Here is a 14,242-nt window from a genome sequence, read left to right on the forward strand (position 1 = left end):
AGGCCTGCCTCATTAAAAATTCATGTACTAATTCTATAATAAAGCTATGATTTAGGGCTTCCCTGGTGGCGCAGTGGTTGAGAGTCCGCCTGCCGATGAAGGGGATACGGGTTTGTGCCCCGGTCTGGGAAGATCCCGCATGCTGTGGAGCGGCTAGGACCGTGAGCCATGGCCGCTGAGCCTGCACATCCGGAGCCTGTGCTCCGCAACGGGACAGGCCACAACAGTGAGAGGCCCGCATACGGCAAAAAAAAAAAAAAAAAAGCTATGATTTAGAAACGCAGCCAGACACATGCAGACCCACGGGGAAAAGGGGCTGTTGAGGGGAGGGCTAAGGGTGAAAATTTCAGTTCACAGTCCCTCACTTATAGCGTGCTTCTTTTGTTACCTACTGGTTTTCGATAAGAACTAAGAGGCACTAAAAGGTTAATATGCCGTGGGCACTTCTCTTCACCCAGATGTGAACTCCAAAAGAACAGGTTGTTGAGTTTTTATTTACTTTTGCATGCCTAGCCCCTAGCATGTCTGGTATTCTGTTGGCAGAGAATACTTGTTGACTAAATAGATAGAGCAAGAGTAACTATCAAGTAATGCCTTTGGTCCTGTAAATGCCTAGAGCTGTTCAGAGAAAAGGCATTATGTAAAATCTGAAATATCACTGCTCCTTTCCATAGCGTTGTGGGAGTGTGTCATGATCGGTTGTGATGTCAGCAAAGCACATTCTGCTGGATGAAAAACTACATTCAAAGATACTATGGCTTTGCAAATGAGTCCATGTTGTGAGTTGAAATTGCAGCAAAGCATAGGTTACCAAAAGGGTACAGTTATGACCTGTGGTTAGAAAAGTTTCCTGGACTCTGATTTTTTACAGTTTGAACATTTTGGTCTTCACAGGCAAATTCCTTAGAGGGCTTTTTGTTCTAGTGATAGTTAAAGCCTTGAAAAGTCTGCACCTCTTCTGCTCTTCTCAGGTATCTTTAACATGAAATCATTCAGTGGGAAAGCAGTGAAGCAGGGCCCACCCATCCGTATGGGGTTATGTCCCTAACTTCTTGCCATCTGTATTGGCTAGTAGTTAATCAGATCTGATCCCAAGATCTGAAGCCAGACCACCTGGTTCTAATGTCCACTTCCTGACCGTGTGACCTTGGGCAAGTCCCTTGACCTTCTTAAGTCTAGATTCCCTGTCTGTGAAGTGGGGATGATAATCAGAGCATCTCCTTCATGGGTCTGTATAAGGGTATAAGAATCCATGCCTGTAACGCACTTAGCACGGTGCTTGCTAATGGCAAACACTCAAGACTTGGTGGCTCTAATCTCCCTCCCCACCCCCATACCTAGAGGTCCCAAGTTGGAAGCCCCAGGTTAAGACTAATGTTCTCATTGTGTGACTGAAGCTAAGTCTCTTGACCTTGATCTCAGCTTTCTCACCTGTAAAATGATGCCAGGTAGCCCTCAAATAAGGCAAAGCTGCCCTTGACAGTTATTTATCAAGTAATAACTGATTATACAAGGTAATGGTGGGCCGTTGGTAAAGTCTGAACACAGGGTAGGATGGTACACACACCACACACACACACACACACACACACACACACACACACACCAGTTTTGTTCCCTGAATGCAAATGGTAGGAACGAAAAAGTAAAGAAAGATATTTGTGTATATTATCCTCGTTATGCTAGACACAGATCTCCTCAGATTCCCTCCATTGCCACCTCCTTTCCAAAAGCCCTGGTCTGGAACTTGCTATAAAGGACAAGAGGTTGCTCCTTATACTTTCCAGCACTAAGAAAGAGACACAGCATTTATTTGGACTCTTTAGATTTGGAGGCTAGGTGTGCTGCACTTGAGAATATCACCTCAAGCTAGTTGTGAGGTGATTCAGAAGGCTGGCAGTTTTAAGTGAGTCCCAGAGCAAGACGGTCCCCTGCAGCAGGTCCAGGCTGCAAACAAGCTGCCCCGCCTCTCGGGCCTTGTGATCCAACACGTTCAGTGGTGCTGGAAATCCCTGTTGTGATGGATAAGGATGCTGTGTGGAGTCTGGCAAGCTCTGATGGGGAACTGCAGCACATACCCTGGGATTCTGGAACAAGGTTATGCCCTCTCTGACAAAGAATTACATCTGAAAAACAGCTCCTGGTTCGATAGTGGGCCCTAATAGAGACTGAGTGCCTGACCAATGGGCGCCAAGTGACCATTCAACATGAGCTGCCCGTCATAAAACTGAATGTTATCTGATCCACGAGTCCTAAAGTTGGACAGGCAAAGCAAGTAATTTCATTCTGTGGTGGGCGTGATACATCTGTACCAGTCTTGAACTGATGGAGAATTCAAAAGTAAATTGCATGAGCAGGCGGCCCAGACTGCCAATCTCCTGCCTCTATTGCTACTGCTTCTTCTTCAACCACATTTGTAACCTCATAGGGATTCTCTATAACCAACTGATAGATGTGCCAGGATGACATGTTGGCACTAGCAGCAGTATGGTCTCACTCAGAGTGTCCCTGAAAGACAGTGCTAAAGGGAAATCCTCCCAGAGCTGCAGCATACATCCGTCATCCTCTTTGCACATAGGGAAAGATGGTCCAGAGTAAGGATGGGCAAGGACTACTAGGGAGTGGCAAATAGCTTGGCCAGTTGGTCAGAGAATGTCTGGGACATCTCTTAGTACTTCCATGCCTGGCGATGACTGTTAATGGGTAGCTACAACAACCAACAGGGGCTGGGCAATTAGGGGTCTATACCCTGGGGGAATGAAGTTCTGGATCACCCCACCAGAAAAACAACCCAGACCAGATGAAATGCTAACTAAAGGTGGGGGCATCTAGGATGAGTGGCAGAGAAGGGGGATGATGACTATCAATCAGAGCCTCTGGATCAGTTACAACTACCAGGATTGTAGCTTTTCTCACTTATCCTCTCACCTCAGTCTTTGAGAAAGACACCCTTGACCTCCACCTTGAAGGGGGTTGTGTGACTGAGTGTAGCTCCCTTCTTGGAGAGTAAGGATGTTTCTGTTTGTACAGAACAAATGTAAGCCCTGTCTTGTAGTATAAGATCTGTATATGATGAGAAGGCACAAGGGATAGACTGTGTTGGACACAAAACTTGTACACCTCCTTAGATTCTTTTCATTGACTCCTTGGCTGGCTGCCTCCCAAACCACTTCCACTTTTTTCAGAGCCCTTTTTCGGGACCTGAGCTGGCTAGAGTCCAAGCCGAATCCTAGGAATGCACAGTCTTCACACCTCACCTGTTGAACCTATCTCTCTGAGTCACCTCTCCATTTCTGATTAATATCAGACACCACACCAAGGACCATGAGATCTGGCTTCCTGAGCGGATACCAAGGTACAGGGGATGCAATCTCTAAGTCGGTTCCTGTGGGACCATCTTGATCAATGGGAAGTGGGAAGTATGAGGGAGCTGGGAAGATAAGTTCTTCCTCCTTTCTCCCCTCTGTGGGTTACTCCAAGTTGTGGTTTCAGCTTGCACCCTGTCTGGAGAAAGTCCTCAAGTGAAAATGCCTGTCAAGAAACTGGATGTTTCTCTTTTCAGCTCATTTTGAAGTGATAACCAATGCAGTAATATTATTCTACTTTTTTTTTTTGCTTCACTTCTCTTCTCCTTATCCTCACCACCCTGAGCTTGTACCTCCCAAATAAAGTGTCAAACTTTGAGTCTTGCATTGAGCTCTACTGAGACACTTGCTAAGCTTGTTTGTCCTCAAGACTAAATCCTGAGCTGGGATGCTTCCTCACTACAGGAGACATGATGGGGTTCATCAGCGTAGCCGTTGCTCCTCCCCATCTGGGCATGTGGAAGAATACGCATCCCTGGGAGTTCGCTGGTGGCCTAGTGATTAGGATTCTTGGCTTTCACTGCTGTGGCTTGGGTTCAATCCCTGGTCAGGGAACTGAGATCCTGCAAGCCACCTGCTTTGGCTAATAATGTGTTAGCGGAAGGGGCATGTTTCACTCCCAGAGATGGGGAGAGCATTTAAGAAAGAGTGGATAACTCTCCATACTCCTCTTCCCGTGCCACCGTGACTGTGGGAGGGTGTGTAGATATGGAAGCACCATAATGTTTAGGCAACCTGGGAGGCTGAGCCACCACCTGGGCAACAGCTGCCCTGAAGAGATGCCCAGCTCTTCAGTGTAACTTGCATAGGTAAGAAATGGACTTTTGTTGTGTTAAGCTGCTGAGATTTTGGTGTTCTTTGTCACCTCAGCATAACCTAGCCTATACTAACTGATGTTCCACTTCCAAACCATATGAGGGAGAGGTGTTCAAGAGAATCACACACCATCATGGGAGGAGGGCTTCAAGAAGGGGACAGGGGCATCTTGCTCCCCAGTTGACGTCTGCTGAGCCCCCTCTGCTTTCGGTGCAGAGCATAGTGAGGGAGATCATTCAACATGCCTTAGTCTCGATCCCATCTCTGGGGGCTGGGATCAAGGCTAAGGCAACAGTTTTTAAGGAAGGGAAGAGGGCTCAGGCAGCTCAGGGGGAGGCAAGGCTTTGGGGTATGGGTGTGGCTGGGCCAGCCATGACTCCTGGGGGAAGTCTTTCCCTCTCAGAGCTGCTGGGGAAGTAGCTCTCCAGGCTGTCGGGACTCCAAAGTCCTTCCTGGGTGCAAGGCAGTGTGTACTCTGGCCCTGGCCCCTCCAGCTGCATAATCCATTGCTGGCAGCCCCCAAGCCAGCTTCCGCTCCAGTCATTTCCTTTTTCCATGCAGTTGCACACGCTCATTCCTCTTCTAGAAACACCTTTCCCCACCTTCCTCAACCCTGCTCATCCTCCACAGCTCAGCTCAATCCCCTCTTCTGACATCCCAACCCCCTGTACACGCAGGCATGCACCGCACACACGGCTAGATTAGGAGCCTCTGAGGTGGGCTCCCGTAGCACCAGCCCACACCACTAACTCACCACAACCCTCTGTAAGTACCTGTTGGCAAGTCGTTTCCCCCTCTTGACATCTTGAGACAAGATCCTTTTTCTCTCTGGGCTCTCAGCACCAAGAACAGTGCCTGGCACATAGCCATGGACTGTTGGCCTAAATCACAGTGAAATTTGTAAAAGAAGATCTAGTTTCTAGTCCCAACTCTGCCATGAACATCTGAGACACTGAAAGACCCAGGCCAAGGCACTTAACTTCTCTAAGCTTCAGTTTACCCATCTGGAAAATGGGGATAATGTTCCCTGACTCCTTCTCAGTTGTGAGGATCACACAAGAGAGAAATGGGATTGGTCCTCTAGGGTGGCAGCAGATGTAAGCACACTGCAGGTTTAGGACATCAGCTCTGAAGTTATTAATAACAGCTGCTAATAACGACCTGCTTACTTGAAGGAAATTTCCCCTCCCTTTCTGTGGGATGGCCTGGTTTTGTCCTAACCCAGCTCCATTCTCTGCTTGACGATGAAGCCAGGTTCCCTCTTCCCTATCCCCCTTGTCTCACAGGTTTCATATGACCTCAGAAAATCCTTCAAAAGTCTGACCCACATTCTTTCTGTTGCAGCTCTGCCCCCTCCCCTCCTCGTGTGTCTTAAGAGCACAGCCCTGCCTATGAATCTTCGATGACCCCGAAGCCCCATCACCTTATAAGGCTTATCCTTCTGAGGTTGATGTCCCCACTGCCACTGCTCAGACAGAGGGAGAGAGATGGAGAGAGAGACAAAGAGAGAAGGAGAGAAAGGAAAGCCCCAGTCTGGAGTGAGGGCGTGGAGAAAGAGTCACCGGAGAGATGGAGATAAGACAGCAACAAGGACTCCCCAACACCCAGACACACAATGACACAAATACTCACCACACCACCACCACCTTCAGCTGCCTGGCTTCCGGGGGAGGGCCAATTGTCTTACGGCTTTCCATGACGTGAGTCCTCCGCGAGGGCTAGGGCTGTGGGTGAGGCGACATTTCCTGCCCCCGGGGGCTGGGGTGAGAGGAGAGATGAGTAGCTGAGTGTGCACACCTTTTGAGAGCCCAGACACACACCCTGCTCCAGGGGCTCCTTTCCTAGGCTGCCCCCATGGAGTTCCCCCTGGCCCAGATATGCCCTCAAGGTAAGTGTGAAGTTGGGGAATGTGGGTGGGAGGGAACATCAAGACCCCCATGACGCCTGCTCTCCTCCCTCTGGGCCTGAGCTCCCACTTCAGGGGTGACGGGCCACACCTCAAGCCAGAGCTGGCGGGCAGGCAGCCCACAACCCCTGCTCCGCTTCGGGGGCTCCAGGTCCACGCATCCCTGAGGATAAGGGTGAAAGGGTCTTCTGAGGGCTTCTTCGAGTGGAGAGAGGAGGCAGCAGGAGGATGAAGGGGGCTCGGAGGTCGAGGATCCTGGGCCAGCAGAGGGACCTGCCCTGAAGAGATCTGCCTCCTTTCCCGGATTTCAGGACTTCCAGACCAGCCGAAGGCCAGCTGGCTTCCCAGCACTCCTTCCTGGGGCCCAGTTTCCCTGAGAAGCCCCTCTGCGCCTCCTTGGCCCCTTACTCCTCTTCCCTGAGAAATCGTGTCTGCCATCCCTCCTGCATTTCTCCTGCTGTCACAACTGTCCCGGTCTTCCAGGTCCCCAGGGAGAGGCCTATGGGGCCCCTCTGAGTCTGGGGGAGGGGTGGGCAGCAGAGGGAGAGGCAGGCCCTCACTGAGAAACTTCTCTGTGCTAACAGGGAGTCAAGAAGCCCCCACCATAACCTTCAGCACCTTCCAGCCCATAGACTTGAACCGCAGGAGCTGCCAGGGCCCGGGCTTGCTGCCGGGACCCAGACTCCAGGCCCCGAAGGCCCAGGAAGCCCGGCCCAGCCCCACGGCCTCCGCTGTGCACCCTGCGGTGAGTGGGAACCTGGGGGGTGTTGCTCCCTCCTCTGCTCCCACCCTCCCACGGGTGAGGGCTCGCAGGGGGACAGAGGCCAAAGCAGGAATGAGCTGGAGGCTGCCGACAAAGCCAGCGGCCCAGAGGGAGGGTCTGCATCTCTGTCCGTGGCCTTCATTTGCCCAGTGCATCCTCATCTCAGGCCTTCTCACTCACCCAGTCATTAGGAAATCCTCCCTGTGAACCAGCTCAGTCCCTCTTACTGTAGGGTGAGCCCTCCCTCATTCTGGCCTCTGGCGTTCCCTTCATCCCTCAGGCCAGGGAATGCCTTTCTGCCCATCTGGAAGGCCTCACTCCCATTTAAGCACAGTTTAACAGTTCACTGCTACTGGATCAAAGGCCCACGGACCCAGACGGAAGTGGAAGGAAATTCCCTGGAAACAAAAACAGTTTGACCTAAAGAAGAGATTTAAGTTACACTTGGGGAGGGACTTTCTGGGCAATTATACCCTAAAATAGGCAACAGGGATGGGGGAAGGGGAGCTTCCTCCACATGTCCAGGAGGGGCTAGGTATGAGGATGAGAAGGGAGTAGCTTGCTTGAAGTCAGAAGAAGGACCACTAATCATGGCTACTTCCCCCTCCTTGAACTCTTCCCCTATCCAGGCACCACCCCAGGCCCCAGGGGCTGCCTGCAGCCCAAAGGACATTGGGAAGGAAGAGGTGCCTAGGGAAGGAGGCATGTCCCTGCAGGCTGAGACTCAGGCTTGGTTCCAGAAGACCCAGGCCCGTGAGCTCCTGCAGCATGGGGCAGCCCCTGCTTGGTTCCACGGCTTCATCACCCGGAGGTGAGTCACAGAGGAAGAAATAGGCCCAGAGAAGGGCAGGGGCCAGTCCCGGGTCCTGCGGTCAGTCAGGAGTAGATTGAGGCTACAGGCCAGGCTATGACACCTGGAGGTTCCAAGGCTCCTCGTTAAGGCAGCTCTCCTGGGGGAGATCATTGGAGAGGTTCTAGCCCAAACCCCCTACTCCGTGCCTCAGTTTCTCCCTTCTAGGCTCAACTTTCCTCCTGTCTCTAAGGCTTCTAGTGCTCAAGTTTCCACCTCTGCCTCAGTCTCTCTCCCTCCATCTTTATTTACCTCTGGCTCTCTCCAGCCCTCTATTTCTTCCCTCCCTTGCAGTTCCTCCCTCTTCCTCCACTTCTCAGCTTCACTTCTCCCGTATCTCTCTGTTCACATCCTCTGTTCAGCTTGTGACTTCTGAAGTCTAGGAGTCTATTACCATCCCTCTTGCTGAGGCCGCTGTACTGACCCCCTTAGTCCCCCACCCCAGGCTGCTTTTCCAGCCAGGATGAGGCCAGGAGGAGGATGCAGGGCTGGGAGGTCTCCTGACCACCCACGCCCAGTCCCTGCAGCAGGAGCGCAGTGCCCACATCCTCTCTCTTTCCCACCTCCACCCTTCTCTAGCCACTTAAGCCCTCTTGGTAGGGGGTAGGGGTCCCCCCATGAGAGCCAGGGAGACAGGGGGTGAGGCTGGAAGAGTCTGAGCATCTTCCGTGTCTTCTCCATCACCCACAGAGAGGCTGAGAGGCTGCTAGAGAGCAAGCCTCAGGGATGCTACTTGGTGCGTTTCAGTGAGAGCGCCGTGACCTTTGTGCTGACTTACAGGTGAGGGGCGGAGCGCTGCGCTGGGCGACAGGAAGGCGGGGCTTCGGGCTAATCAGAGGGAGGGGCTTGATACTGACGGACGTGTGAGGGGAAGAACTTCATGCTGACTCCCAGCAGGGGTGGAGGAGGTCTATGCTCAGCCCCCAGGCTACTAAGGGTGGGAGACCCGGGCGCGGGGCGGGTAGGGGTCGCTCCTCGTGCTGGTGCCCTTGCCGGGAAGAGGGAGCAGGTCTGATCCTGACTAGTGCCTCCAGGAGCCGGACTTGCTGCCGCCACTTCCTGCTGGCCCAACTCGGGGACGGGCGCCACGTGGTGCTGGGCGAGGACAGCGCCCACGCGCGGCTGCAGGACCTGCTGCGGCACTACCAGGCGTGCCCGCTGAGCCCCTACGGGGAGACGCTCACCGAGCCTCTCGCCCGCCAGGTACGCAGCCCCCATCCCCGGCCCTGACACTGACCCTGACCCTGGGAACCCAGGCCAGCGCCCCTCCCCACGCAGAGCCCAGGCCGCAGGACCTCGACATCAGGCACTTTCCCATTCCCACCGACGACCCAGCCAAACCTCCCTTGCCCACACATCTCCACGCAGATGCCCTTCCAGAAAGATGCGTGTGCTGGAGGAGGGGTCCTTGAGAGACCAGCCCAGCCACACAAAGGCTGGGAGTGGCCAGCTAGGCAGACGGGTCATTTGGTGGTGGGGGGGGGGGGGGGTTTTTTTGTTTTTTTGTTTTTTGCCTCGAAGCTTGTGGGATCTTAGTTCCCTGATCAGGCATTGAACTTGGCAGTGAAAGTGCCCAGTTCTAACCACTGGACGTCCAGGGAATTACTGGGTCATTTGTTCTTTAAATTAAGAGATGTTTACTGAGACAAGACATATGGGTGTCAAACCCACAAAGCTACTTACCAGCGGCAAAGACATATAATAGGAATCAAGTGTGAGAGTGTGATGAGAGAGGAAATACAGAGTGAGGTGCCATTTAGCTCACGTGGTGGGGAGCCGTGTCAGAGAGTGCCTCCCTGAGGAGTTCAGGCAGTTCTGAGGGACCGCTCTGTGCCAGGCATTGGTCCGGGCACTGGAAAAATTGCAGTAAACAAAACTGACCCAAATACCCCTACCTCCATGGAGCTTCCATTCTAGTGACAGGAGACAGACAACGAATGTGTAATACAGATAACAAACAGAGAATACAGAAACAAGGAGTGACAGGGTTGGGGCTATTTTACATAGGAACATCAGGGAAGGCTATTCTGGTAAGGGGACATTTGAACAAAGGTCTGAATAAAGTAAGGGAGAAAGTCATGCAGATAACTAGAGGAAAAACATTCTAGGTAGATAGCACAGCAGGTGCAAAGGCCCTGAGGCAGAAGGATCCTTGATGTGTGTGAATAAGAATAAGAGCAGTAAGGAAGCTAGCATGGGTAGAGAGGTAGGAAATGAGACCACAGGGGTGAAGGAAAGGGGCCCAGTAAATTCTTGTACGATTTGGAATTTTATTCTGAGTGAGATGGGATGGCACTGGACAGTTACAAGCTAAAGAGTGACATGACCTGGCAAGTTTGAGAGGGACATGGGTGACCAGACTGAGACCACTACAATACTTCAGGAGAGAAGATGGCAGCCTGGACCCGGTTGGTAGAGGTGAAGGGGTGAGGAGGTGGAACACTGGGTCTGTTTGGAAAGTGGAGCTGACAGGGTTTTTGCAGGATTGGGTGAGGAGTGTGAAAAGATGGAGTTGTCGTTGACTGAGATGAGGAAGGCTACAGGAGGAGCAAGTCTGCGGGAGGCAGGGGAGATGGCGAGTTCAGTTTTGACACTTGCGGTTTGAGACATCCATTCAATATGCAAATGGAGATGTCAAGTATGCAGTTGGAATATAGGGATCTGGAGTTTAGGACAGAAGTCTAGGTTGGAGATCAACATTTGGGAGCCATCAGCATGTAGATGGATTGATTCTAAAGGCTTCAGGAGGGATGAAATCTCAGGAATGAGTGTAGATGGAAAAGAATACCAAGTCTCCAGCATTGAGAGTTTGCAGAAATGAGGGGGAACCTACAAAGAAAACTGAGAAGGAGCAGTCAAAGAGAGAGGGGAGAAGAACCAGGAGTGTGATGCTCTAGACGCGAAGCAAAGAAAACGCATCAGGGAAGAGCAGGTCCCAGTGCGTCCAGAATTAACCACTGGATTTGGCCAACAGAAGGTCACTGGTGACCTGGGCAAGAGTAGTTTCCTGGAGCTTGATTGGAGTCAGTTCAAAGAACTTGCCTTGGGCTTCCCTGGTGGCTCAGTTGTTGAGAGCCCGCCTGCCGATGCAGGGGACATGGGTTTGTGCCCCAGTCCGGGAAGATCCCACATGCCGTGGAGCGGCTGGGCCCGTGAGCCATGGCCGCTGAGCCTGCGCGTCCGGAGCCTGTGCTCCGCAACGGGAGAGGCCACAACAGTGAGAGGCCCGCGTACTGCAAAAAAAAAAAAAAAAAAAGAACTTGCCTTGAGGGACTGTGCCTAGGGGTAACTCTTGTGCAGAATTTTGTGAGGAATAAGTGGAGACCTGAAGACTCCCAAGCAGTTGGAACAGGGTGTAGGGAAGTCTGGTGGGGAGGGGAGCCAGCTGGAGCTGCGAGAGCCAAAGGCAGAGCTGTCAGAGACCAAGCTCCATGACCAGCCCTCAGAGGGTCTTGTCACTCACGTTTTCTGGAGTTTGGGCTTTATCCTGGAGCAACAGGCAGCCATGGAAGGATTGCTAGGGGAACTTCTGCAGGCTTACTCTGCTCACGGAGTGGAGAATGGGTTAGCAGGGCAAGATGATGCAGGAGGAGGACTTAGGAGGCCTGAACTGGAGTGGTAGCTGTGGGCGTGGAGAAGGTGTGCAGATGTAAAGATATTTAGGCAGTGGAAGGAGCAGGGTTTGTGCTCCGTTAGATGTGGGGAGGAAGGGAGGGAGGTGTCCAGGTTGACTCCTAAGGTGCTGCTGTTTCGGCAGCAGGGTAGAGGTGCTATTTTTTATTCATAAAGGGAATGCTAAGAACTCTTAGGGGGTTGAGGCAAGGAAAAAGAATTCTGACTTGAATCCATGAACTGCCTATACACCTTCAGATGGAGACATACACTTGGTGGATTGCAGAAGCATGAGAAAAGGCCTGTGGCCTGAGCCTTCCAAAAGTAGTGGGCATGTGGAGAACATTCAAGAACCCAGGGATAAATGCTGAGCAAAAAGCATACCTAACATGGGAAGGAACCCTATAAGGCTCATCTCCTCATCCCTGAGGCAGTGTCTCTGTCCCGAGGATGTCTAGCTTATAGCTCCATAAAGTAGAGTCGCCTGGCACCTGCAGAAATAAACACAGGCACAGAAGTCTTGGAGATCTATCCCCATGCCGAAAAATTTTAGGCTAAAGACTTTTAAAGCCTTGTTGCAGTTTTACAACCACAGGTACAAATGGCGACTGGCCTGGCCCTATGTTCCAGATGAAGTTAAGTTTAATGCTAAATATGGCCTGTGACCAGAGCGACTGTCCCACCTCCTGGTCTCCTTGCCGCCTCTTCCTCACCCAGAAACCCAGCGCCACCCAAATTTCTGTGTCGCACCTCCACCCCCGACATTATCCGTATGGACGAGATTATTTTGCTCCCCCCTGCATCACTTGCCGACTCCCACCCGCCCGTCGTGCACCAAGTCCCTGAGGCCTCATTCTTTCCCCGCAGACTCCTGAGCCCGCAGGACTGTCCCTAAGGACTGAAGAATCAGACTCTGGAAGCAAAAGCCAGGACTCACAACCTCAGTATACCTCAATCCTCAAAAAGGAGCAAAGCGCAGCCCCCATGCAGAAAGATGGGGCGGGGGGGCCAAAGCAGGTACTGGGCGGGAGGGGCTGAGAGAGGTGGTGGGGCCTGAGGGAGTGGAGGAGCCGGGAGACGAAAAGAGGGAAGGCCCTGCGGTCAGGGGCGGGGCCAGCGGGGAGGGGGCGGGGCCTGCAGGGAGCGGAGGCTCGGGCTGAGCTGCAGCTTTGGCCCTGCCTGTGTTGCTCTGACCCACTCTCCTCCCCGCCTGCCTTCTCTCTTAGACGTCCCAGCCGCCCAAGCCCAAGCCTCCCATCCCCGCCAAGCCTCAGCTGCCTCCCGAAGTCTACACAAGCCCCGCTCCGAGACCCCGCCCAACCCCGCCCCCCAAGCCCTCCAACCCCATCTACCACGAGCCTGATGAACCCATAGACTTCTATGCCATGGGCCGTGGCAGCCCCGGGGAAGCCCCCAGCAACATTTATGCCGAGGTGGAGGTGAAGGTGCCTGATTCAGGGTGTGAGGGCCCGCCGTGCATCCTCAGGCACGAAGTCCTACGGAAGTGCCAGTCCAGGCCTGTCCCAGGAAGCCAGGTAAATAATGGGGGTGCAAGGAGGATTTCCTGAAAGCTAGATTGCGGAGGGTGGAGAAGGTGTTCAGACAGGATGCCTGGGTCAGGGTGAATGCAGGTCAGAGGTCTGAGGTGAGATGGGAAGGACAGAGGGTCCAGGCTGCCAGCAACCCTCTTCCAGGCCCAGAGTTGCTCCCTCTCCTCTGCCTGGAGTTACTGGGACCTGCCTCCCCTTTGTCAAGTCCCCACTCCCTCCACTTCTCAGAGAAAATAGAGGCCCCGTCAGCCTTCCCCCAACTGAGCCTGTGTCCCTCTCACCTGGCTTGTCCTCTTCAGACCCACCTGAGATTGACCCCACCCTGTGCTGGGAATCTCCTCCCAAGTCTGAACTTGGGCCTCTCACTCTGGCTGCCTCCCCTCAGCCTTCAGGGACCTCCTAAAGAAGAGCACCTGAAGTCCCTTGTGTCACCTCAGATGAGCTCAGGGGAGGGGGTACCTGCACGCCCCCTCCTTCTGCACACTCCTCCTCTCCTCCATCCTCCCACCTGCCCAGTCTTCTCACTGATCAGTTCAAGTCAGTATCTTGTTTCATGGGATGTGTTAGACCCACCAGCTGCTCCCACGCAATCCCTCTGCCTCTGCCCGCCTCCTCAGGCCCTTCCCCACCCTCCCCCCCACTTCTGGCACCTCAGGCTCCTGCTCAGCCCTTGTGCCTGCTCACACTTATCCACACCCCTGCCACCTGCTACCATCCTAGAGCTGAGGTCACCAGTCCATGTCTCTATGCAAACTTCTCTCCAGGCTTCTGCTCGGCTCCCCAGCATCCCACAGCTTCTTGGACTCAGCACAGCCAACACTGTCCTTACCCTACTCCCTGGATTGCTCCCTCCATTGTTCCCTCTCTGATCGGGTACCTCTCCAGTCACCCAACTATTCAAGATCGTAGGGCTCCCTTGACGTCTCCCCTCTCTTCACCCTCACTCCACTATAAGCCACTGATTCCTGCTGAGTCTCTTCCTAAATATATTTTTCCTTTCCCCAGTTTCAGCCCCCATCATCTCTCATCAGGATTTATCCAAGGGCTTCTTAACTGGCCTCCTAACCACCAGTCTTGCCACTTCTGACCCACTCTGCCCCAAGAAAGTCGGAATGGTCTTTCTAAAACAGCTACCTGGCCCATGAGGCCCTCTATACTTGTGTGGGCTGGGAAACCACCTCCTCAGTCTTACCATCAGCTGCTCCCACCCTCCCAGAACTGGTCACATTCCTCCAAACACACCAAGTGGTTGCAAACCTCCCAAGGTTTTGCACATGCCAGTCCCTCTGCCTATAGCTACTTCCTGCAAGGGCACCCTCCGGCTGCCCAGCAACCTTCTAATCATCCTTCAAGATCAGCTTGCCCTTCTTCTCCTCTGCA

General features: G+C 53.1%; 1 protein-coding gene across 7 annotated transcripts in view; it reads left to right on the top strand.

Annotated features, from left to right (window-relative positions):
• Positions 1-5,932: 5,932 nt before the first annotated feature.
• Positions 5,933-14,242, top strand: part of SH2D2A (SH2 domain containing 2A) — a 34,092-nt gene continuing 25,782 nt past the window's right edge. For 2 of the 7 annotated variants that reach the window (XM_089913475.1, XM_089913464.1), the window contains exons 1-7: positions 5,935-6,069; positions 6,672-6,832; positions 7,480-7,661; positions 8,391-8,480; positions 8,726-8,903; positions 12,180-12,329; positions 12,539-12,847. In XM_089913475.1, coding sequence (XP_089769601.1) covers positions 6,036-6,069; positions 6,672-6,832; positions 7,480-7,661; positions 8,391-8,480; positions 8,726-8,903; positions 12,180-12,329; positions 12,539-12,847 — 1,104 coding nt within the window. In that variant the 5' untranslated portion in view covers positions 5,935-6,035. Of the gene's footprint in view, positions 6,070-6,671; positions 6,833-7,479; positions 7,662-8,390; positions 8,481-8,725; positions 8,904-12,179; positions 12,330-12,538; positions 12,848-14,242 lie in introns of all 7 variants that reach the window. The other 5 variants (XM_089913477.1, XM_089913486.1, XM_089913457.1 and 2 more) reach the window with 5 other exon arrangements.

This window comes from Delphinapterus leucas, chromosome 1 (genome assembly GCF_059928025.1).
Source record: "Delphinapterus leucas isolate spDelLeu-1000000601 "Yukka" chromosome 1, BTC_Dleu_Yukka2, whole genome shotgun sequence".
NCBI lineage: Eukaryota > Metazoa > Chordata > Mammalia > Artiodactyla > Monodontidae > Delphinapterus > Delphinapterus leucas.